General features: G+C 46.4%; 1 protein-coding gene across 29 annotated transcripts in view; it reads right to left on the bottom strand.

Annotated features, from left to right (window-relative positions):
* The window catches only part of LOC138751964 (trichohyalin-like), a 122,671-nt gene that overhangs the window by 72,503 nt on the left and 25,471 nt on the right, over window positions 1–24,697 (bottom strand). For all 29 annotated transcript variants that reach the window (XM_069915040.1, XM_069915038.1, XM_069915039.1 and 26 more), the window contains 10 exons: window positions 23,230–23,403; window positions 22,193–22,384; window positions 19,942–20,004; window positions 16,424–16,537; window positions 14,424–14,444; window positions 12,772–12,801; window positions 12,644–12,667; window positions 10,251–10,289; window positions 5,795–5,827; window positions 576–611 (listed from right to left, as the gene is read on the bottom strand). In XM_069915040.1, coding sequence (XP_069771141.1) covers window positions 576–611; window positions 5,795–5,827; window positions 10,251–10,289; window positions 12,644–12,667; window positions 12,772–12,801; window positions 14,424–14,444; window positions 16,424–16,537; window positions 19,942–20,004; window positions 22,193–22,384; window positions 23,230–23,403 — 726 coding nt within the window. The remainder of the gene's footprint in view (window positions 1–575; window positions 612–5,794; window positions 5,828–10,250; window positions 10,290–12,643; window positions 12,668–12,771; window positions 12,802–14,423; window positions 14,445–16,423; window positions 16,538–19,941; window positions 20,005–22,192; window positions 22,385–23,229; window positions 23,404–24,697) is intronic.

Here is a 24,697-nt window from a genome sequence, read left to right as displayed (position 1 = left end):
CATATTCAGCACAGACACAGTGCCTGTTTATATGCTGTAGTGTAGTTTTCTATGATCCATGGCCTCTGGTCTGTTTTATATGGCCTATGACCTAGGTTCTAGGTTCTAGGGTCTAGGGTCTAGGCTCCAGGGTCCCTGTTCTAGGGTCAGTATTCTCGAGTCTAGGGTGCAGGGGGTCCAGGGTCTAGGGTCTATGTTCTAGGCTCTCCAGGGCCTCTGTTCTATGGTTCATGTTCTAGGATCCGTGTTCTAGGGTCTCTGTAAGAGCAGATAATGCTGGGAGGTTGGCAGGTCATGCAGAATCCGCAGATGCTGGGGTACATCTCTCCACAGATGCTGCCCAGTAGGATAAGTATTTCTGGCATTTTCCCACTCATAATTCAAAGCAGTGCAGTGGTCTGTGTCACAAGTCCCCTGGGAAAATCCATCCGCAAGTACCACATCCCAGAACTGGTTAAAATATCCTTTTCTTTGCATGAGAAAGAGCTATCTAAACACAGAACCTCCCTTCCTCACCAACAGGCACACTACTTTTAGAGGTCAAAATGCTTGTGATAAAGTTGTGTTTGGCTTACCATCTTCCGCAGATTGTTCCATGGTTATAGGACCAGCTGTAAATAAACAATAAATGTGTTTAGAATGTAAAAGTTCCAATGTCCAATTATCAAAATACCTGAGTAGAGATCTTAAGTCTCTCCCCATGTCTGCTAATAAATGCGAAAATACAGTATATGGAACCATAGATCATAACAAAACACAAAACAGGCCATTTGGCCCTTCTAGTCTGTGCCGACCACAACTCTGCTAGTCCTACTGACCTGCACCCATTCCATAACCCTCCAGACCTCTCCCATCCAGGAATCTATCCAATCTATTCTTAAAACTTAACAGTGAGCCCGCATTCACCACCTCAGATGGCAGTTCGTTCCACACTCCCACCACTCTCTGAGTGGAGAAGTTCCCCCTAAACCTTTCCCCGTTCACCTTAAAACCATGTCCTCTTGTGTATATCTTTCCTAATCTGTGTAGAAAGAGTCTATTGTCTATACCGCTCATAATTTTGTAAACCTCTTCCCCTCATTCTTCTATGCTCTAAGGCAGTGGTTCCTAACTTTTTTGTTCCTCTGTACCCCTTTGGCATTTTAATAGGTTCCCGTGTACCCCTAAAAATTAAGGATAAAAAAAACACAACCTTATGCAATCTGACTGCAGATTACCACACCATGTGTTGTGCAGTAGTGGTTATTCTCTCAGACACAATGTACCCCCGAAAAGTGCAAATGTACCACTGGGGGTAGATGTACCCCAGGTTGGGAACCCCTGCTCAAAGGAATAAAGTCTTAACCTGCTTAATCTTTCCCTGTAACTCATCTCCTGAAGTCCTGGCCACATCCTAATAAATCTTCTCTGCACTCTTTCAGTCTTACTGATATCCTTCCTGTAGTTCGGTGACCAGAACTGCACATAATACTCCAAATTTGGCCTCACCAATTTCTTATACAACCTCGCCATAGCATCCTAACTCCTGTACTCAATACTTTGATTTATGAAGGCCAAGATGCCAAAAACTTTCTTTACAACTCTGTAGAGCACGTCAAAAGAACCAAAGACTTGTTGATCCAAACCAAGGCTTTTATTAACTAGAAGACTGGAGCTTATCACAAGTAGGTCGACCAGTCCAGAATGACCTGTTCTGGCTAGGAGCAATCCTTTAAGACCTGCCAGTAGGTGTGGCTACGCTCTCAGCCAATCACAGTCATCCTACACGACCATCTGTACATAGACACATTGGTGATAGAATCTGTGCTATCACAAACCCTGTCCACCTGTGATGCCACTTTCAGGGAATTATGTATCTGTATTCCCATATCCCTCTCCTCAGTGCCCGACCATAACTATACACACACATTAAAAAAAAGACAGAAATATAAATATGAGTTAACTGCATTGTGAGTATTTATCTAGTTTTATCATTTAATTTTACATTACAGTGATATTCCATTCATGGTGTAAATTAATTTACCACATATTTTTCCACTGAAGTTAGGAGAGATAAAAAACTAGAGGATATGGATGCAGGCTTTCCAGATTTGTTGACTCAAGAGGAGTTGAGCAAGGGAAGTCTCATTCAAGATTCCTTTTTTGTGTAATATTACACGAAATTGCCTCCTGTCTGCCCTAAGGCAGACAAAGAGTTGCGTTACTATAGCCCGGTGCCCGTTACAGCACAAGAGAAAGAGAAGCAAAAGAGAGTCCCTTCAGAGTCACCGAGTGTCCGTGGATTTGCCTCTGGCACTCCCGCAGGTTCCAAAGCTGCACAAACTATATCGGCCGCCCGAGCTCCATATCCAAACCTCCAACACCATCAGGAAAACTTCGGCACCTGAGGCCTCTCGGGAGCCCAGTTTTTTTCCCTCTCAGCACTCTCTCGAATCCCAGCTCCAATACCTAGTTCCCCATTTGAGATTGGCCTCCACTAGTTCATGCAAGGCCTGGGTTTAAGATCCATGCAATGAGGAACAAGGGGTAAAGAACGCAATTTTAGCCCACCACGTTGTTAGTTTGTGGAATGCCCCAGCAAGTTCAAATTTCCTCTCACGTTCACCAAGCCGTAGTGAGACAGTTTGGACCGGACTCTGTGTGGTGGCGGGAGCGCTGGAGGCGAATCCACGAATACTCGGTGCCTCTGGGGGGGATTCTCTTTTGCTGCTCTTTCTCCGACTGTAAGAGGCACCCAGCAATTTCTGCTGACAGCAAATTGGTCTGCTTTACAGCAGACTAAAGGCAACTTCATGTAATATTACACTGTTTTTATTACATGACAACAAAGGAACATTGTATGCAGACACATATTCAGACATACTCAATGGTAACAGCTCCTTTAGGCCCACAAGCCCGTGCCATCAATTGACCTACAACCCATGGCATGTGCTTCAAATGGTGGGAGGAAAATGGAGCCCCTGGGAAAATGCCACAGGGTGAATGTACAAACTCCATACAGATGGTGCGGGATTCAAACCCTGGTCTCAATCGCCAGTGGTGTAACACCACGGCCCTAACCGTGAGGCCAACTGTGCCCACCCTAGAATCTTGAATCCTGAAAGTTGGGGCAACACAGTTATTGTAGCGGTCAGCGCAACGCCTTTACGGCGACGGTAGTTTGAATCCCGTGCTGTCTGTAAGGAGTTTGTACATTCTTCTCCCACCCCCATTGCGTCTGCATGGGTTTTCCCCGGGGGCTCTGGTTTCCTCCCACCGTTCAAAACATACTGCGGGCTATAGGTCGGTTGGGTGAACGGCTCATAGGACAAAAAAGCCTGTTTACCGTGATGCGTCCAAATTCTTAAAAAAATTAAATTTAAATTTTAAAACGTCATATAGATTTTACTAATCAACAACTTAAACTTTTTTTTGAAATTTATTTATAGTATCTCCATACATTAATTTCAAATTGACTTAGTATAATATTACATAATAGATACTAAATAATTTTCAAATTTTCACCGCCCCCCCCCCCCCCCCCCACTTCCCCTAACCCCTTAGGAAACCACCTTGTGGTGGTTAATTCCCAAAAACCCAAATGGGTGTGCTATAAACCACAAGTGGCATATGACTTTCGGGAGCAGGAGTACCACCCCCTCCCCCCCCCCCCCCCAGGCAGACAAAATACACGTATAAACTGAAAAATCATCATTTCTTATATCCATAAAACCCCGGTCCATCAATTTAACCAATCTTATTCATAAACTCTTTTTTTTGAAAATCCAAACTTGATATTAAATTTTGCACCCTTTCCACCCTCCCAACACTGAGTTAAACATTGTTTACAATCAATAAAAGCTTTTTTTTTAAATTTTTTTTCAAGTCTTCCTGAATTTCATCCACTGAATTAAAACACCTCTGAACATCCCGGTTCAACACCGAATCTTCCATTCTTCTCAGTCTCAAGTTGAATTTGTAGCTTACTTTCAAAAAAAGTTTTTTCAAATCTTTTAAAATTTTCTTGAACATAATTCCTTCGGTCTTGATCTTCTAAAGCATCAATGTTATTCATATGTTCTTTCTTCTATGTTTCCCAATTTAATATCAAATTTTCCACTTTGTCAATCTTCTCAATGTTAAGTTGAAATTATTGTTTATTTTCAAGAAAAACTTACTCAAAATTTTTAACTCTTCTTGGACATTGCTCCTTCGACTTTAATTTTATAAATCATCAATCTTGTTCATAGTTTCTTTCTACTGAGTTTCCAAATTTAATAAAGTTTCCGTTTTTTCCAATTTTCTCAATATTAAACTGATCTTGTTGTTTAGTTTTAAAAAAACCTTTTCAAAACTATTAAAATCTGTTTGCAAAGTATGCATACTCACAGATAATAAATTCACTCTTCCAATATTCCATCCAAAAAAAAATCACTGATAAACCTTATTGCAGGTCAAGGAGTTCTATATATATGTTTATCTTCAGAAAATATTTCAAATATTTCAAATCAACATTCGTCGCCATCTTTCAAAAAGGAGTCCAAAATCAACTTTAATAAGTTCTGTTCTTGAGAAAATTCCAGCACCAACTCTGGCTCTGTCTGGGCAAATAGGTCAAATTTCTTCCAAAGTCAAAGAATGTAATTTTGTTCTGTATTTATAGATAATAAATTCATCCTTCCGATATTCCATCCAAAAAAAAATCACTAATAAACTTTAATGTTATCTGGATTTTTAAAACTCATGGACAACCAATGCCAATTACTGCAATTTATCTTCATAAAACATTTCAAATCAATATTCATCACCATCTTTCAGAGGGATGTCCAAGGCCAGCTTATCCGACAGTCCAATTAATGAGCTCCGTTCTTAAGAAGATTCCAGCCTTGACTCCGTGGTTCTGTCTGGGCAAGTAGGGCGAGTTTCTTCCAAAGTCGGAGAGTGTAGTTTTGTTCTGTATTTGAACTCTATTTTCCTTAATCTTTGTTGCCATTTTAAAAGATAATAAATTCACTCTTCCAATATTCCATCCAAAAAAAATCACTGATAAACCTTACTGCAGGTCAAGAAGTTCCATATATATGTTTATCTTCAGAAAATATTTCAAATATTTCAAATCAACATTCGTCACCATCTTTCAAAAAGGAGTCCAAAATCAACTTTAATAAGTTCTGTTCTTGAGAAAATTCCAGCACCAACTCCGGCTCTGTCTGGGCAAATAGGTCAAATTTCTTCCAAAGTCAAAGAATGTAATTTTGTTCTGTATTTATAGATAATAAATTCATCCTTCTGATATTCCATCCAAAAAAAATCACTAATAAACTTTAATGTGATCTGGATTTTTAAAACTTACGGGCAACCAATGCCAATTACTGCAATTTATCTTCATAAAACATTTCAAATCAATATTCATCACCATCTTTCAGAGGGGTGTCCAAGGCCAGCTTATCCGACAGTCCAATTAATGAGCTCCGTTCTTAAGAAAATTCCAGCCTTGACTCCGTGGTTCTGTCTGAGCAAGTAGGCCGAGTTTCTTCCAAAGTCGGAGAGTGTAGTTTTGTTCTGTATTTGAACTCTATTTTCCTTAATCTTTGTTGCCATTTTAAACTAAAAACAATTGATAAACAAAATAAAGAGTTTTAACAGAAAAGAAATATTCTTAAAACGGGTATTTATATAACTGCCTGGGGGAGACCGAGAATGCACGTCCGCTCCCTATGCCATCTTGCCACGCCCCCAACAACTTAAACTTTAAATGTGCAATTTACTTCCAAACAAAATTTAAAGTAGACTTTCTCCAAACTATTTTACTTACAGATACCCAGTTCTGCAAGCAACATTTCATTCCCTGTGGAAAGAGAAGAGAATTATATCCCCAGAAAAACCATTATCACATCAGCACATTGAAAAAACACAATTGTTTAACATTAACAATGATATTTTAACACAAATAATTCATAGAGTGAGTTATACTACATGACACCAATATAATTGTGCAAATTCATCCCTTTAACTGTTAACCTCTGTTAATAAAAGCGAGGGCCCTGTTACATATCTTGGAGAACTTCAGACCTCTCTGAAAAGTGAGCATTTAACAGAGAGCAGGACAGAACAGTACAGGCCCTTCGGCCCATGAGGTGGTGCTGACCGATATAACCCTCGTTCACCAACACACTCTGGTTCTTGCCTCTCAGCCATGTTGGCCTGAGCTCCTTTCCCTGGCCTTCCAGGCCACACCATTTTATTGAGGTGCCCGTCTGCTTTTTACTCACCCCTCGTCGAAGGTTCAGAGCATTGGTTACCCTTTACTTCCCGTGGATGTTACGCGACCTGCTGAGTTTCTCCAGCAGGTTTGTGCGCTGCATTGAATTCCTTAACCTGGGATTCAGTCTCAATTTTCATACCCCTGACACCCATCTCAGTCCGATACTGTGGCCTGGAGTGTTGTGCGGGTCAGCGTTGTTTATTGCGGAGGGTCATGTGACAGCTCTGCCCATTACCTGGTCGGAAGACACACCGCCTGCCAATTAAGGTTTGGCTCCAATTGAAATTTATTAAATTAGCATAGGTAGCAAGAAAATGTATTGCAGTCACTTGGAAATCAGACACCACATTGCCAAGGTGGCGCACTGAACTTCAAAGTTGGATCCCTTTTGGGAAAAAATGACCTACAATCCAAAAAATAAATATTCTGTTTTTACATATTTGGTACCTGTATACTCAGGTGCTGGGATTAAGTCTGTAGTGAGATCTTCTCTACCCCACTCTGGCCTTGCAGAACCCTGCTCTACACGTCAGTGTTAGAACTGGTGAGTTTTACCGCACAACCTCTCTCTCTGCAAACCAAGTTTCTCGGTACTTTCTTTGAGGGGGTTGGGGGGAGGGAGGGGTTTTGAGGGAGGGAGGGGTTTTTAAGGGATTGGGGATGGAGGGTTTTGGGGGTTGGGGAGGGAAGGGTTTGGGGGGGCTGTGGGATGGGGGTTTGGGGGAGGGATTGGGTTTTGGGGAGGTTGTTGTTAGTAAAAACCCACAGAAATGCCGGAGATCTCAGCCAGACACACAGCGTCCACAGGAGGTAACGATATATTACCAATATTTTCCGACCTGAGCCTTTCTGCAAAGTGTATGCAAACAGCGGGGGGGGGGGGGGGGCGGAGGAGTACAGAGAAGGAGAGGGGAGAAAGAGAGAGATAGAGTGGCAGTGAGCAAGAAAGTGAGAGAAAGAGAGAGATTGTAGCGGGCCGATCAGGCGCTCAACGCGGTAATGCGAACCGCCACCATCAGTGAAGTGCACAGACTTACCTAAGGGCTGGAATGCTAGCGGTACTGAGTGCCAAGAGATGGCTCGTTGATCAGCTGGGTCCCCAGCTGAAAGGCACGGGACGTTAACAAGTCTCAGTTTAAACCTGCTGGTCCCGTGGACCAAAAGCCATCCATTAACAAGGTCCATGTGGAGCCCAGGACAGGCAGGGAATAAAAGTTGCTTGTAAAGGTTCAATAAACTAGTCTTTGGTTTTTTTCTCAGTAGCTCTACCGTAGTAGTCGCTACAATTGGTGACCCCGACAGCAAGATTCAACTGAAACTTGAATCTCCAGTCATAATGGACGCAGCTACAGCCACGGCAGCAGTTAACGCAGTTGGACTTCATTTGCCTCCTTTCTGGACCCAACAACCTTGGGTTTGGCTTCTTCAGGCTGAAACCCAATTTCAGCTATGGAGTGTAACAGAGGAGGACACAAAATTCTGGCATGCCGTGGGCACCTTAGATGCCGCCACTGCAGCTCGGGTAAGCGAATTCATTGCCAATCCCCCAGCAGAGAACCAGTGCACCAGGTTCCGCCAGTTTCTCCTGGATACACTGGAGTTGATGAGACATGAACGTGGCATGAAACTTTTGAATATGGAAGGTCTGGGTGATAGGAATCCATCGGATCTAATGAATTAAAAGCTGGCATTGGCGGATGGTCATTCTCATTGCCTGGGTTTTGAAACCATATTCCTATCGAAAATGCCAGCCCGTGTTGCCCTATCCATTGCTAACATGGATTTCAGCCATCCTCATGACATAGCGCAAGAGGCTGACTGGCTCTATCATACCCGTATCCGACCCAGCAATCTACTCAAATACAGTGTGTTTTGGCAGCAGGTACACCTCCCACACCCTATGAGCTTCCTGTCTCCGCGGTGCCGTCAAAAAAGGAGGAACTTGTTGATGTACGTCCAGAATGGTGTTTTTAATCATCACCATTGAGGAAAAAAATGCTCGTAGGTTAATTGGGTGTAATTGGGCGGCATGGTCCAACCATGCGCCTATCACAAGAAAAAGGCGGGAAATGCCAAGAGCCAGTTGCCAGTAGTGGCCTCGATAGCTGGTGTAAATATAGGCCTTTTATTTCTACAAGATAACAAAGGTAAATGCAAATTTCTTGTGGATAACCAATTTTCCCCTGCAGCCGCTGCAACCGTGTCTGCCTGTCCCGCATCGGACTTGTCAGCCACAAACGAGCCTGCAGCTGACGTGGACTTTTACACCCTCCATAAATCTTCGTCCGCGAAGCCAAGCCAAAGAAAAAAAAAGTGCATACGCTGGACAAGAATACCTATACTGCCCTAATCAATGAGTTTCCTCACATTCTCACTCCCAATTTCAATGCCTCCAAAACAGTCCATGGTTTGTCTCATTACATAGACACTTCAGGACCATTCCGCGTCATTAAGAGAGACAGAGTCATGTATACCGTGAACATTGGGGGACATTCACAGCTATTCAGCATAGACAGACAAGCCTGCCCATACGGACCCTACTAATCAGTGCCTCAGCCCAGATGACGTGGGCGTCCACCTAAGACGTGCATGTCTGGCATTTTAATTTATGGTGACAATTCGGGGGGGTGATGTAGCAGCTGTGTAGTGGGCCGAGTGGGGTGCTCAGCGTGGTAATGTGAACCGCCACCATCAGTGCAGTGCACTTAACCTAAGGGCTGGCATGCTAGCGGTACTGAGTGCCGAGGGATGGCACGTTGATCAGCTGGGTCCCCTGCAGAAAGGCATGGGACGTTAACGAGTCTCAATTTAAACCTGCTGGTCCCGTGGACCAGCAGTCGTCCCTTAACAAGGTCCCACCTTGTCCCATGGCCCAGGACAGGCAGGGAATAAAAGCCCCTTGTAAAGCTTCAATAAACCAGTATTTGGTTGACTAACCTAGTGTGTGATTGGTTTTTTCTCAGTAGCTCTACCATAATAGCCGCTACAAGATGGCATTTTTACACAGAAACTCAGAATTATTTGAAAAAAAATTAGTATACTTACCTCTGGTGTGTCCCGATGTGGTGGTTTACCCAGGGACACTTCTACATAGCCTTCCTGTGTTGTGGAGTTTGTTGGAGGGGGAACGTAGGCCTATTTGTTATGGAGTGGCTGCAGTCAATTTACACTGCAGCCGCTCTGTAAAAATATATAGGGGTATGAGTGGAAAAATTACGGAATGGAATTTTAATAAAAAATTTTTTACACTGCCACTGGAGCAGAGATTTTCCACTGTTCAGTGGCTGTGTAAAAAATGGAGAGAGAGAGAGAAAGAGAGAGAGAGAGAGAGAGAGAGAGAGAGAGAGAGTGAGAGAGAGAGAGAGAAAGAGAGAGAGAGAGAGAGAGAAAGAGAGAGAGAGAGTGAGAGAGAGAGAGAAAGAGAGAGAGAGAGAGAGTGAGAGAGTGAGAGAGAGAGAGAGAGAGAAAGAGAGAGAGAGAGAGAGAGAGAGAGAGAGAATCGCCCGCTATTATAGATCCCATTACCCCACTACTGGAGCAGGATGGCTGGCGTAGCAGTTAGGACAATGCTGTTACACCGCCAGTGATCGGCACTGGGGTTCGAATCCTGCACTGTCTATAAGGAATTTGTACGTTCTCCCCGTGGGTTTCCCCCGGGGGCTCTGGTTTTCTCCCACCATTCAAAATGTACTGGGGGGGGGTGTAGGTCAATTGGGTGTAAATTGGGTGGCACGGACACATGGGCCTGTTACCGTGCTGCACATCTAAATTTTTTAAAATAATAACTGTGGTATCGTCCATTATATTGACTGTAATTAGAAATGAACGATAAAATTTGCTCCTACATTTGATCATGGATGTATAAAAGTTTCAATCGACCACTTAACCGCATAATATCAGTCAGATACTTTGTGTGGGAGCTTCAACGGAAGATTCATGTTCAATGGAAACATCTCACTCTATTCCATGTACATTGGTTCAAGGCCCAGCTCTGACAACTACTTACGCCTTCGAAGGAATTCCTTTTCTTCATGTGCCAGGAACTCTGTTGAGAGAAACATTTATCAGTTGAGAGATTTACCAAAGCAACACACGTTGATTCAAGGACAAGCAGAGAGTTTGCTTTAAACGGCATGGTCGCTCCCTGAGGGGAGCAAAGTTTGGATTCATGCTGTCTTAACCTGATCTGTCAACCCCCTGACCCATCTAACCCTGCAAACTCTACCAAGCATTGACAACCCAACCATGCCATGAATGGTCATAAAAAACCCAGACACACTGGAGGAACTCAGTAGGTCCGCTGCATCCATGGTGGGGGGATAACGATGTTTCAGGCCTCAGCCCTTTTCACAATGAGAGTGAAAAGCGGCAGGTGCCTGAATTTAAAGGCTGGGGGGAGCACAGACCAGCAAATAAAAGGTGCTGATTGAGTATGATAAAAAAAGGACAGAAGACGGATGAGAATTCATTGGGAGAGGGGGCTGCTTTAGATTCTGAATGGGGACAGAGGGAAAAAGGGCAAGAGAGCAGAGAGAGGGAGGGAAAGAGGGAGGGAGAGAGAGGGGGAGAGCTAGAGGAAAGGAGATATAGGGAGAGATGGGGGTTGGGGGAAAATGTGTGAAGACGCATTGGACAATTCCAATGCCCAGCAGGTTACAAACCTAGCCAAAATTGGTCACCTCGCTACAGGAAGGATGTGGATGCTAAAGAGAGGGGGCAGAGGAGATTTACAAGGACACTGCCTGGATTGGAGAGCACACCTTGCGAGGATAGGTTGAGTGAACTCAGTCTTTTGTCCTTGGAGATACGGAGGATGAGGGGTGACCTGATAGAGGTGTAGACAATGAGGGGCATCGATCATGTGGACAGCCAGAGGCTTTCTTTCCCCAGGGGTTGAAGTAGTTAACACAATGGGGCGTAGTTTTAAGGTGCTTGGGTAAGTACGGGGGGACGTTCTTCACACAGAGGGTAGTGGGTGCATGGAATGCACTGGCAGCACAGTGGTGGAGGCAGGGACAATGGGGTCTTTTACAAGACTGTTAAATAGATACATGGATCTGAGAAACATGAAAGGATATACAGCAGGGAAATTCGAGACACTTGGTACAGTAGGTTATGAGGTCGGCCTAACACTGAGGGCTGAAGAGCCTGTACTGTGCTGCAGGTTTCTACGTTCTATGATCGATGTTCTAAGTCTCTAAATGCCCTTAATATTCCAGCCTCCACTACCATCCCTGGCAAGACAATCCAGGCCACCACAACTCTCTGTGTTAAAAAAAAACTTACCCCTGACGTCTCCCCTAAACTTCCCTCCCTTCACTTTGTACACGTGTCCTCAGGTGCTTGCTGATCCTGCCCTGCTGGCTGACGGCCCTGTCTATACCAGTCTCAAAGTCGACTCTCATCCTTGTTTGGGAGTAGGTTTCCATAGGCTGGCACATCATTGTGGGCCGAAGGGCCTGTACTGAGTACAGGAGTTGGGATGTTATGGTAAAGTTATATAAGCCATTGGTAAGGCCAAATTTGGAGTATTGAGTCCAGTTCTGGTCACTGAACTACAGGAAAGATATCAATAAGATAGAAAGAGTGCAGAGATTTACTAGGATGTGGCATGAACTTCAGGAACTGAGTTACAGGGAAAGGTTAAACAGGTTAGGACTTTATTCCCTGGAGTGTAGAAGAATGAGGGGAGATTTGATAGAGGTATTTAAAATTATGAGTGAGAAAGAGTCAATGTAAGTGGACTTTTTCCACTGAGGGTAGGTGAGGTACAAACCAGAGGACATGAGGTAAGGGTGAAAGGGGAAAGGTTTAGGAGGAACATGAAGGGGAATATTTTCACACAGGGAGAGGTTGGGGTGTGGAACGAGCTGCCGGCCAAAGTAAAAACATAACGAAGGGCTCAAGCCCGAAACATCAGTTCTGTATCTCTGCCTTTGCTACATAAAGGACACTGTTCGACCTGCTGGGTTTCTCCAGCATTTTGGTGTTTTTACTTCAGGACTTTGTGATTTAATTTTGCCAGCTGAGGTAGTGAATGTGGGCTCAATTTTAACATTTAAGGACAGGTACATGGATGGGAGAGGTGTGGCTTGGGTCCAAGTCAGTGGGACGAGGCAGAAAGAAAATGATTCGGCACAGACTAGAGGGGCCGAAGGGTCATGCTTCTGTGCTGTAATGCAGATGTTCTAATGATTCAACCTTCACCTTCCTCAGACCCTCCATACATGTCTCCTTTTAAATGTGCTATTAGCCCTGAACCTTATTCTGTCCCACCAAGCACTCCTGCTCTGCTCTCCGTCCAGGGCCTGCACCATTGATTTAATCAGTGCCTGCCAACCACTCTGGTGTCGAGAAACTGCCATTCGTGACCTTCCTTACTGTAGAGCATTCACTTGCCTTGCTCCTCTTCGATTTCTTCCACTGTTGAGGAAGAACAAGAAATACTCAGAAAGGAATAATGGCCCTGATTCACTGAAAAGACGCACAACTACCACATTTACACATCTCCCCTCGCATGGCCTTACATCGGTGTTGTTCTTGCTTCAGGAGGAGATCTGCAGACAAAAGGAAACACACACATCAGTGTTTGACTGGCTCAGTTATGTTGAACTATTTTGTGTTGTGCATAAGGGTAACAGGGTTGGACAGCACAGAAACAGGCCCTTTGGCCCAACTTGTCTCATTCCATTTGCCCGAATTTGGTCCCTATCCTACTGCCCCTCCCCAAACCTGCCCAAGTTTCTTTTGGGCGTCAATATTTTCCCATTTCCTCAAACCGCTCATTCCAGATACAGAGCACCCTTCAAGATAAAGTTGCCACTCAGACCTCTCTTAAATCCCTCCCCTCCCACCTTAAACACATGCCCTCTAGTTTGAGCATCTCCTCCTCCGGTAAATAAGCTTTTGAGCATTCACCTTCTCCATGCCCCTCATGACTTTATTACAAGGTCACCTCCCCTCCCCAGTAAAGAAAAAGCTGGGGGGGGAGAAGAGTTCAGACCAACAAAAGATGTTGGTGGGGCTTGAGAGAAGCAGCTGGAGAGCAGTGCAAGAGCCCTTCCCTTGGAAGAGAGGAGGAGAACTTCGTTAGGGTGGGCATCCCTTGAAGAGATTTTGCAGTGGAGCAACTGAATGGAGTGAGATGGTCTGTTTTCATTCCCCTGCCCTTTCTCTCCTTCTCCCCGCCCACTTTCAAATTTAAACTTAGACGGTAAAAGACACTTTCGATCCTCGAGCCCAGGCCGGCCAATTACACCCAATTAACCTACAACCCCAGGTACATCTCGAACAGTATGAAGAAACCGGAGCCCATTCAGGGAAAACCCAGGCGAAAACAGGGAGACCATGCAACTCCTTACAGACAGAGCAGGATTCGAACCCCGATCCCGATAGCTGGCGCTGTAAGACCGTTGCACTAAACGCTACACAAACCGTGCCAGCCTTTATGAGAACGAGGGAGGGAGGGAATCTCATTGAAACATTTTGAATGTTGAAAGGCACAGACAGAGTCGATGTAGAAAGGTTGTTTCCCACAGTGGGAGAGTCTGGGACAAGAGGGCGCAACTTCGGGACTGAAAGGCCTTCGCTCAGAATGGAGATGCGGAGGAATTTCTTCAGCCAGAGGGGGGGTGAATCTGTGGGATTTGTTGCCACAGGCGGTTGTGGAAGCCAGGTCGTTGGGTGTGTTTAATGTAGAGATTTGATTAGCCAGGGCATCAAAGGGGATTAAGTGGGGCTGACTGTGGAAAATGGATTAGCTCATGATTGAATAGTGGGGAAGACTCGATGGGCTGAATGGCCTATTTCTGTTCATGTATCTTATGGTCTTAACTCAAAGAAAATGGGTCACAGTGAGCGCAGCTCTATTATAGCGACCCGGGTTCGAATCCGACGCTGTCTGCAAGGAGTTTACATGTTCTCCTCCCATGGACGGGGGGAGGGCGGGGGGGAGGGGGTTCATTTATACATGCAGGTGGCTCAAGCTTTTGGGCTGGATGGGCCTGAAAGCCTGCTTTATCTCTAAATTCCATATTTTTTATTAAAAGCCACTGCAGGTGAATCACATGCTACAAGCAGATTCATTCTAATTGTTTGCCAGATGCAAATTTATACGGTTCTCAAAGTCCTAAAAATGTTCTTGATTTGACTTGACAATTTCTTTCTTTCTCGAACGTACCTTCCCATCTCTGCTCTTCTCCTGTCAGGAGAAAATAGAAACACTTCAACGATTGCTCGGATCATTATGCATGTACACTCTATCCAATCTTCTCCCCCCTCCCCCACCCCAAGAAGGAGAAGGCCGGCACAGGACCCCGCAGGGTGGGAGACCACAGCGGCGTACCACCGAAGAGCTTGGGGGTCCCAAGGACTTGCACCTGGAGACCGGGCTCATGGGAACTGACCCATGAGGGTCCTTGAGGATAGAGGCTGCTTTCTTGAGGCATTGCCTCTTGTAGATGTCCTCGATGGAGTGGAGACTGGTGCCCGTGACGGAGGTCGATATTGATGCCTGCAGTGAAGTGGGATTCACTGGTAGGGTATGGTGCTGACGGCCGGTTCTGCCCTCATCTGCTCACATATAACCTTGGTTTCCTGCCTAAACCCAGAACCCTTCCAAACACCACTGTGAAACCCTACCCATAGTTATAAGCTAATGAAAACGTTTGTTCTCCCTCCAGTCATAAGATCTTCTACTCACCCTACAATGCCGTCTGTGGCTGGAGAGTGTCTGAACATCTGCAGACGTCTTGCTTCCCCTGCTGGACCTAACCCCATGTCCAGCAGCAAGATGCTCAGATTAACAAAGTTCATTTGTCAGAAAATGCCTGGCACAAAGAGAAGGGTTCTTCTGCGAGCATGCCAGCAGGCCATCTCTAACAGGGGTTATCTCAGGGAACGGGAGGGAACCACCAGAAGGGGAGGGGGGGGGATCAGGTTAGAGAATCACGGAGTCCCACGGCATGGAAACAGGTACACAGGCCTAGCTTGACTCCACCAAACAATGTTCCCTTCTGCTTTTACATCCAGTCACCTGCATTAGGCCAAGATAAACATCCATTCTCCATAGTCCATAAGTCCATAGATCATAGTCCATCAACGATGGTCCACATGACATGACATAGAACAGAAATAGGCTATTCAGCTCATTGACTCTGCCCTGCCATTTAATAATTTACCCACTCGTCCCCACTGCCTGGCCTTCTCCCCATAACCTTTGATGCCCTGGCTCATCAAGAACCTATCAATCTCTGCCTTAAATATACCCAATGACCCGACCTCCACAATTGCCTGTAGCAACAAATTCCACAGATTCACTGCCCTCTGGCTGAAGAACTTCCTCCGCATCTCTGCTCCTAGTGGACGCCCTTCAATCCTGAAGTTGTGCCCTCTTGCCCTAGACTCTCCCACCGTGGGAAACAACCTTTCTACATCTACTCTGTCTACACATTTCAATATTGAAAATGTTTCAATGAGATCCCCCTCCCCTCATTTTCCTAAATTCCAATGAGTACAGGCCAAGAGCTGTCAAACACTCCTCATATGATAGCCCCTTCATTCCCGGAATCATCCTTGTGAACCTCCCCTGAACCCTCTGAAATGTCAGACCATCTTTTCTTCAATGAAGAGCCCAAAACTGATCACTACTCCAAGTAGCGAACGCAAGCATTGCATTTGCTTCTTCACCAGTGACCTAACCTGCAACTTTATCTTCTGGTCATCCTGTGCGAGAACTCCCAGCCTCCATTGCATCTGGGAATTTTCAACTTTCTCCCCATTTTGAAAAGAGTTTATCTCTTCTACCAAAAGACCGTACTCTTTCCGACCTTGTATTTCATTTGCCACTTCTCCCTGCTTCCTCAACACTACCTGCTCCTCCACCTAACCTTTATATCATCCGCTGACCTTGTCCAGTTCAATGGGCTGGGGAGGAGCCCACTTACCTTCTGCGTCCGTGCATTTGCTGGCCTGTGGTAAGAAATACTCAAGATGGTACAACAAAGACAAGAGCTACTGGTGTTGAGGGTCAGTTTCAATTCTGAATCGAACCACTTTCAGAGGGAGTAGCCAATCACTTGCATCCAGGAAAGGTGTGATTTTCCCGCCCCCCCACCCCCCCCCCCCCAGCCCCCCAAATTCTTCCTGCCCCTGAAATTGGAGTGTCATATGTTAACTCACCCAGTGGGCATGTTGAGGGAGTATCGCTGGTCATAACCTGAATGACAGGCCGTGACCCCTTTACATTCCTGGAAACATTTTTCTTCCAAATTTTGACCATTGGGTTCCTTTGAACTGAATGTGAGAAGAGAAACTAATTAGTTTTTTTTCCCCTCTCGCTTGAGACCCTACTTTGGAGTGCACATCATGCCATAAGTGAAACTTTCTGAAGTCACAGAATTCCACATCTCAGAAGGAGGCCCAATATCTGTCCTGACCCCAAGTTGTCTTCTCAAACTTTCAGATACCCTGAAGCATTCCCCAAACAAATAGACGCACAATTCCTACGCCTCGTTTACAGCTCCGTCAAACATTGGGGAGACTACAAGTGCTTGGGGGGCAACATCATTGACCCCAGTGGGTATCGATAGATTGATTCCATGGATGAAGGAGTTGGTCTATGAGGAGAGATTGAGTCATTTGGGACTGGACTTGATGGAATTCAGAAAAATGAGAGGGGATCTTACAGAAACTTACAACATCAGGAAAGGAATAGATAAGATAGAGGGAGGTAACTGTAGGAGAGATGAGAAATTAGGGCCATGGCCTCAAGATCAGGGTAGTAGGTTAAGGATGGAGATGAGGAGGAACTGCTTTTCCCAGGAGTGGGGTGTGCCTCTGTGGAATTTGCTGCCCATTGAAGCAGTGGAGACAACTTCAGTGAATATATTTAAGACAAGGTCGGATAGATTTTTGCATAGAGATGGAATTAAAGGATATATGGAAATGGTCGGTGGAGATGAGCCTATCATCAGACCAGCCATGGCCAATCCCTGCTCCTATTTCTTGTACATGGTTACGAGACATCAATGCTTTTTTAGAATCATCATACTTGGCCTTGGGCAAAGTGCCGGAAGACTGGTGGGTGGCCCATTTGGTGGTGTTATTTCAATAGGGCAGCAGGGACAAGCCAGCGAATGGCAAGCCGGTGAGCCTGACACCAAGGGTCGGGAAGTTGCTGGAGGGGATTCTGAGGGGCAGCATTTGGATAGTGTAAGGTAAAACATCATGAGATGGGAATGTGTAGGGAGTTACCCTGTACAGGGCAGTAACAAGAAGGGGAGGTGTCCTTGTACTCCTGTTAGGTAAAACATCATGAGATGGGAATGTACAGGGCTGTAACAAGATGTGAATGCATCCTTGTACTTACAAGATAAGAGAGACATTGATGGATTGAGAGGCAGGAAGCTAGCAGGGAAAGGATAGCAACAGTTTTAGTCATTGGACAAGTAATGATATGATGATGTTCTAAGCACGTATCCAAGGGTATAAAAAATCACCATTTTGCTGATAACGGCAGAATGCATTCTCCGACTAACAAGGTTAGTCGCAAGTGTTACAATCCGGTAATAAAGAACAAAGAACCCTGATTTCGACTCAGCCTGGTGTTTGTCTCACTCATTCATGAACAAAGCAGACCTAACAATAGTCAGAGGCTGAATGCAGGTGGTCAGCAAGGATCTCATAGTTTATTGAAGAGGTGTCCAAGAGGGTTAATGAGAGGCAGGGCAGTGGATGTTGTAGATGTGCTCTTCGACAAGGTCCAACATGGCAGGTTTGACTGGAAGGTGAACTCACTCGGGATCCAAGGGGAGCTAGTCCATTAGGTGGAAACCAGGATCGGAGGATAGTAGTGGAGGGATGTTTCTCTGATTGGAGGCCTGCATCCAGTGGTGTGCTGCGGAGATCGGGATTGGGTCCACCGCTGTTGGTTATCTATGTTTAGAATGGCAAGGCAGTTAACTTGATTAATAAATTTGTGGAAGCCACCAAAATTGGTAGTGTGGTGGACAATCAGGATGGATACTGAAGTGAAACGCGGAAGTCTGCAGACGCTGTGTTTGTAGTGAAAACACAGAGATGCTGGAGGAACTCAGCAGGTTTGGCAGCGTCCACAGGAGGGAAAGATCTATAACCGACCTTTCGGGCCTGAGCCCTTCCTCAAGATGTGAGTTAAAACCAGGCATGCATCAGAATTAAAAGGCTGGGGAGAAGGGAAGACAGGGCAGGGGGAAGAGCACGGACCCACAGACAAAAGGTGACAATTGAAGACAGAGGACACGAGAGGAAAGTGAGAACGTAACGGGGAAGGAGGGTCGGCTCTGTGAATGCAGAGCTGGGGGAGGGAGGGAGGGAGGGAGGGCAAGGGGTTGGGGGGGGAGAGAATGGGGAGGTTGGATGGGGAGAGAGAGTGGGAGGGGGAGAGAGGGAGGGAGGGAGAGAGGGAGGGAGAGAGGGAGGGAGAGAGAGGAGGGGAGAGAGGGGGAGAGAGGGGGAGAGAGGAGGGGAGAGGAGGGGGAGAGGGGGAGAGAGGGGGGAGGGGGAGAGGGGGTAGAGGGGGAGAGGGGGAGAGAGCTTAAAGGAGAAATAGGGATAAATGGGGATGCTAATGGAGATTGGAGAAGTCGCTGTTAATGCCATCCGGTTGGGAGGGGACCAAGACAGAAGACGAGGTGTTTTTCCTCTAAATTTGCAGGTGGTCTCAGTCCGGCAGTGCATGAGACCATGGACAGATATAACAGCAAGGGAATGTGCCGGGGAATTGAAATGGGTGGCCACTGGGAGATCCCTGCTATCGTGGGGCAGAGCAGATATCCAAATCTACAGCAGGATCGAAATCAGTTGGGAAAGTGAGCAAAGAAGTGGGAATGGAATTCGACTCTGGCAAGTGTGAGGTATTGCATTCAGGTAAGTCAAACCAGTGTAGCACTCACACGGTGAAGGGTAGGGTTCTGGAGGATGGTGCGGATCAGAAATGTTGAGGGGGACAGGTGCAGAGTTCCTTGAAAGCCCACCAGCCCTCATTGGGCGAGATGTAGAGTACAAATGTTGAGAACTCATGATTCAGCTGGGTTGGTGAGACCACACTGGGAGTTCAGGGTGCAATTCTGGTCACCCAGCTGTCATAAGGCAACAATCAATCAGAAAGGGGTGCAGAGGAGATTCGCCAAGATGCTGCTGAGACCATGGAGCTGGATCTTTATTCCCCCGGAGCAAGGGAGGCCGAGGGATGATCTAGCGTGGTTCTAGAAGTAGAGAGAATGGGTTAAAGGTGAGAGGGGAGAGCTTCAAGAGGGATTTGAGGGGCCACAGTTCCAGTCAGAGGGTGGTCTGTATCCACAACGTTCACTTCGAACCCAAACGTGGAGAGGAAGGGTTTAGAAGGATCAGATGTCACAGTAGGATCAAGCTTCCCCCGTTCTATAAGGCCATGGTCAATCTGGATGTGGACAACTCCACCTACCTGCCTTCCCCCACCCCCTCTCCCCCGCCCACAATTCCTCGATTCTAAAAAAAAATCCAGGCAACGCGGACGAGCCCAGAATGCCAAGTTGAGCCTGTTCCGTGCTGCGTGGCTCTATCGTCATCTACTCAGGGGCGAAATCGCACGCACGCTCCACTCCGATTACCATGAGCAGGGACGGAGAAAGGACAATTGCACGTTACTCCCAAAAGTAACTTTAAATGACAGGACTTACGGGGGGAGAGCCGTTTCGGTTTTCGCCGTCGCTCCGTATCCCACTGAACGCTTTGCTTGATGTCTGTTGAGGAGGTAGGAATCAGTCAGGACAAAGCGGCAAGAATCAAAAGTATAATCACTTTCCAAATCCAGCTGGAGAAAGTGTCCTTATAGGAATGTAAATCCACATTCAGGTGACTGTAACACCATCTGGTTTGGAAACTTGAGAGCATCTCAGGCACCCACGTCAGTTCAAACTGAACACCTGATAGATATCTTAATTGTGCTGCCCTGTAATAGTTTTTGACATTTGGTAACTACAATCCTCTTTGTTTATACATTGTGATAGACCTGGATACTCTCACCAATGTATATATTTACCTATAGTTGTGATTGGCTGAGAGCCGTAGCCCCACCTAGTGGCCAGGTCATAACCAGACCCAGGTCAGTCTGGACTGGTCGACCTCGATGTACTACGCTCCAGTCTTTTGCTAATAAAAGCCTTAGTTTGAGTCAACAAGTCTTTGGGTCATTTGACGTGCTACATACATGCATATTAATTTTTCTAAAGCCACTCTTGATTTTTTTTAACCCTTCCATTAAAAACTTTCCTATTAATTTATTCAGTTATCGGTAGCATTTGGAACAGATATCGTATCCGTGGAAATATATTCATCTTGATGCAGTTCACTCTTCCTATTAAAATTAATGGTAAATCTTTCCATTTCTCTAAATCTTGGTTTTTTTTAAATTAACGGTGGGTAGTTTAATTCATACAAATGATTTAAATTGTTAACCATTCTGATACCAAGGTAAAGTACTGCCTGTGTTTGCCATTTAAAAGGGGATTCCTTTTTACATTTTGTATAATCGAGTTTGTTCATTGACATCATTTCATTTTTATTTCTCCATGTTCTTTCAATTTTATATATTACCTTTTTATTGATTTATCTGGGGTCTGTTAAATATGCTATAATGTCATCCGCAAACAAGCTAATTTTAATAATCCTCCTTATAAAATACCTCCTCCTTATAATATCAGAATTTATTGTCATGAGGAAGTCGCCAAATTCATTGTTCTGCAGCAGCGTCTTAGGGTAAATCTTCATACAAAATTAAATAAAAATAGGGCACGAAAAGTCAGGCCGTGTCCGTGGTTCGTTGATCATTCAGGAATCTGATGGCAGCAGGGAAGAACCTGTCCTTGTGCCGCGGAGTGCTCGTCTTTAGGCTCCTGTACCTTTTCCTCCCCAATTAGTAGCAGGGTGAAGAGGGCATGGCCTGGGTGGTGGGGGTCCTTGAGGATAAAGGCTGTTTCCTTGACGCGGTCTCTTGTAGATGTCCTCGACGGAGAAATCTGTTCACACTGCTGAGATATGACTGCTCTGCCAGATTCCGTGCCAACGGAATCACCATGTTTGTGGGTGATACAAGAATAGTTGGCCTCATTGGAAACTGAGATGAGACGGCTTACATAGAAGAGGTTGGGAGGCTTGTCAAACGGTGCGACACCCTGAGTCCCAACGTGGACTAGACAAAGGAGATGTGGACTTCAGGAGGACGAAGGTCGACCATTCTCCATTACTTATCAATAGCTCCGTCATGCAGAGTGCAAACTACGTAGAAAGGATGACATATCCCAGACTTCCCACAGCTCCTCACTACAAGAGGTTGAGAGCAAAGCTCCAATGGCACAGGGTTTACTTAAGGTGGGATGTGGGTGGGAAGGGAAGGTTGAGAATCTCTGCTCTAGACCCAAATGTTACTGAAATATTTTGCTTGAGAAAAATTGTCATTGGCCCATTTCCTTTGGAGTTCTGAAGCCGTGCACATAACGAGTCCATTAGAGACAATTAATACAGTGGGTTTCAACCTTTTCCTTTCCACCCACATCCCACCTTAAGCAATCCCTTAATCCACAGAACACTGATGGCAAAGGGAATACTTAAAGTGGGATGTGAGTGGAAAGAAAAAGGTTGAGAACCACTGGGTTGTGGAGAGAAGGCAGGGGAGTGGGGCTGAGTGGGAGAATGGATCAGCTCATGATGGAATGGTGGGGCAGACTAGATGGCCTAAACGACCTACTTCTGCTCCTCTTTTGGTGCCGGAGGTAGCGAAGAACATGGATGGAAATTTGGGGGTTGTGGTGGGGGAGGGGTGTGATTAGGAGGGGGGGATGGGGTTAGTGAAGGTGATACCAGATGGTGGAGGGTGTTGTGGCAACACAGGGACCCCCAGTGCTAGGACTGTGGAACGGCTGAGAGACTTACCCCAGGCTCCAGGCATGGGTTTATGGGCTCGTTGACGCCACAGCCTCGCGCGCATTATGCTGTATTCATTCTCAATCTTCAGCCGCTGCTCCTCGGGTATCCACGACTCTGCGATCTGCAGCTTGTTCAAGTACGCCTGCTGGACTCGGAGCGTCAGCTGTTGTTGTCGAATCATGGCCTGGATTCGTCGTTCTGGGACAGGCACAAACAGATTCTCAAGAGTTATTTCATTATAACACAGAACAGTCCAGCACAGTTCAGGCCATTCAGCCCACATCGTTGGGCTGACCTAAATAAACCTACACAGCAATCTAACCCTTCCCTCCCTCACACCCATAACCCTCTTTTTCTTACATCCCTGTCTTTTAAATGTCCCCATTGTACCAGCCCTGGCCACACATTCCAGCCACCCACCACTCTTACCCCTGACGTCTCCCCTAAACTTCCTTCCCCTCACCTTGTACTCATGTCCTCCAGTGTTTGCTACTCCCGCCCCGGGAAAAAGTGCTAGCTGTCCACCTCTCATTTGAAGACACAGCACGGTTACAGGCCCTCCTGCGCCATGAGCTCGTGCCGCCCAATTAACTGACCCACCCTGCATGTGTTTGGAACGAGGGAGGGAACTGGAACACCCGGAGGAAGCCCACTCAGACACGGGGAGAACGTACAAACTCCTTACAGACAGAGCCATTTGTGAACCCGGGTTGCTGGCATTGCAATAGTGTTGGGCTGACTACGACACTAACCATACCGCCACCTCGAGGCTTTGTCCCTCAGTTCTGGTCTCACCTACCGGTAGAAACAACCTCCCTGCCTCCATCTTATCTCTCCCCTTCATAACTTAATACGTTTCTGGGATTCCCTCTGAATCCCTGCGAGTACACTCCCAGTCCCAGGCTCGATCTCCCTTCATGGCATCACCCCCACCCCCCAACCAAATCTCTGGAACTAGCCCAGTGAACCTCCTCTGCACCGCAATTCAGGGGAGATCTGGGGGGTGGGGGGGGGGAGCGCATTCTCAGAAGCGGGGAACTCACCGTCAGCTGACATTCCTGACCGAATGTCCTCCGCTGCCTGTTCCCTCTCCTCCCGCGCTGCCGTGATTCGGAATACCAGAAACTTGTTGTTCAGCTTCTCCAGCAGGTCTTTTGGCATCCAGGCTTCCGCCACTTGCAGTTTGTGCCCCATGATCCGTTCCTCCAGGGCCCTTTCTACAACAGATGCAAAGAATTGTTCTTCAGTGAAATTTTAGAAATGCTGGACAAATGCAGGTCCCGCAGCGTCCATCAGAGGCACGGAGGCGGCAACACTCAGGACCAGAAAAAACTCCTGAGGGTGGTTAACTCGGCCTGCTGCGTCACAGGCACCAGACTTCACTCCATCGAGGATATCTACAAGAGGCGGTGTCTTAAGAAAGCAGCCTCTACCCTCAAAGGCCCCCACCATCCAGGCCATGCCCTCTTCACTCAGCTACCATCGGGGAAAAGGTACAGGAGCCTAAAGTCGAGCACAAGATCAGCTTCTCCCCCTCCACCATCAGATTCATGAATGATCAGTGAACCAGACACTGCCTTACTTCGACTTTTCGTGCACTATTTATCCCTTCTCTCTCCCCCCCCCCCCACCCCACCCCTTTCCCTCTCTGTTCAGAGAGCTGCCTCCCCTCCACCTATCACTTCTCAGCATTTTTCTCTTTTCTGCCCACCCATCCACATCTGCCTCCTGGCTGTTGGCCTGTGTTCCTCCCCCTGCTCCTTTCTTTCCTCTCCCACCACCTTAGTCAGGCGCCTGTCCACTTTTTACTCATACCTTGATGAGGGTTCAGGCCAGAAACGTTAGTTGTATATCTTTTCCTCCTCTGCAAGACTTGCTGAGCTCCTCCAGCACATTTGACTCTCGCTCCATACCCTGCATCCGCACCTTGGAGGAACAACTCCTCATATTCCATCTCAACACCCTCCAACGGAGGCACTAACGTCGACTTCTCCACTTTCCATTACCCCCCCCACCATCAATCCCTATTTCTCCTACCTCTCTCACTCCTCACTCCTCTACCTCCTTTCACAAAGTCAAAAACAACCCCCCATCGATTCTCATCTTTAGTGAGGCTTTTGACAAGGTCCCACATGGGAGGTTGGTCAGGAAGGTTCAGATGCTCAGTATTCATGGTGAAGTAGTGAATTGGATTCGACAATGGCTGGATGGGAGAAGCCAGAGAGTAGTGGTGGATGGTTGGTACTCAGGCTGGAGGCCTGTGACTAGTGGTGGGTCTCAGGGATTAGTGCTGGGACCATTGTTGTTTTTCATCTATCTCAATGATCTGGATGATAAATTGGATCAGCAAGTTTGCAGATGACGCTAAGATTGAAGGTATTGTGGACAGCGAAGATTTTTGAACTCTGCAGAGGGATCAGGACCAGCTGGAAAAAGGGGCTGCAAAATGGCAGATGGAATTTCATGCAGACAAGTGGGAGGTGTTGCATTTTGGAAGGACAAACCAAGAAA

This window comes from Narcine bancroftii, chromosome 1, assembly GCF_036971445.1.
Source record: "Narcine bancroftii isolate sNarBan1 chromosome 1, sNarBan1.hap1, whole genome shotgun sequence".
Taxonomy (NCBI): Eukaryota; Metazoa; Chordata; class Chondrichthyes; order Torpediniformes; family Narcinidae; genus Narcine; species Narcine bancroftii.
The sequence above is the reverse complement of the archived record's forward strand: the minus strand, read 5'-3'. Positions and strand labels throughout refer to the sequence as shown.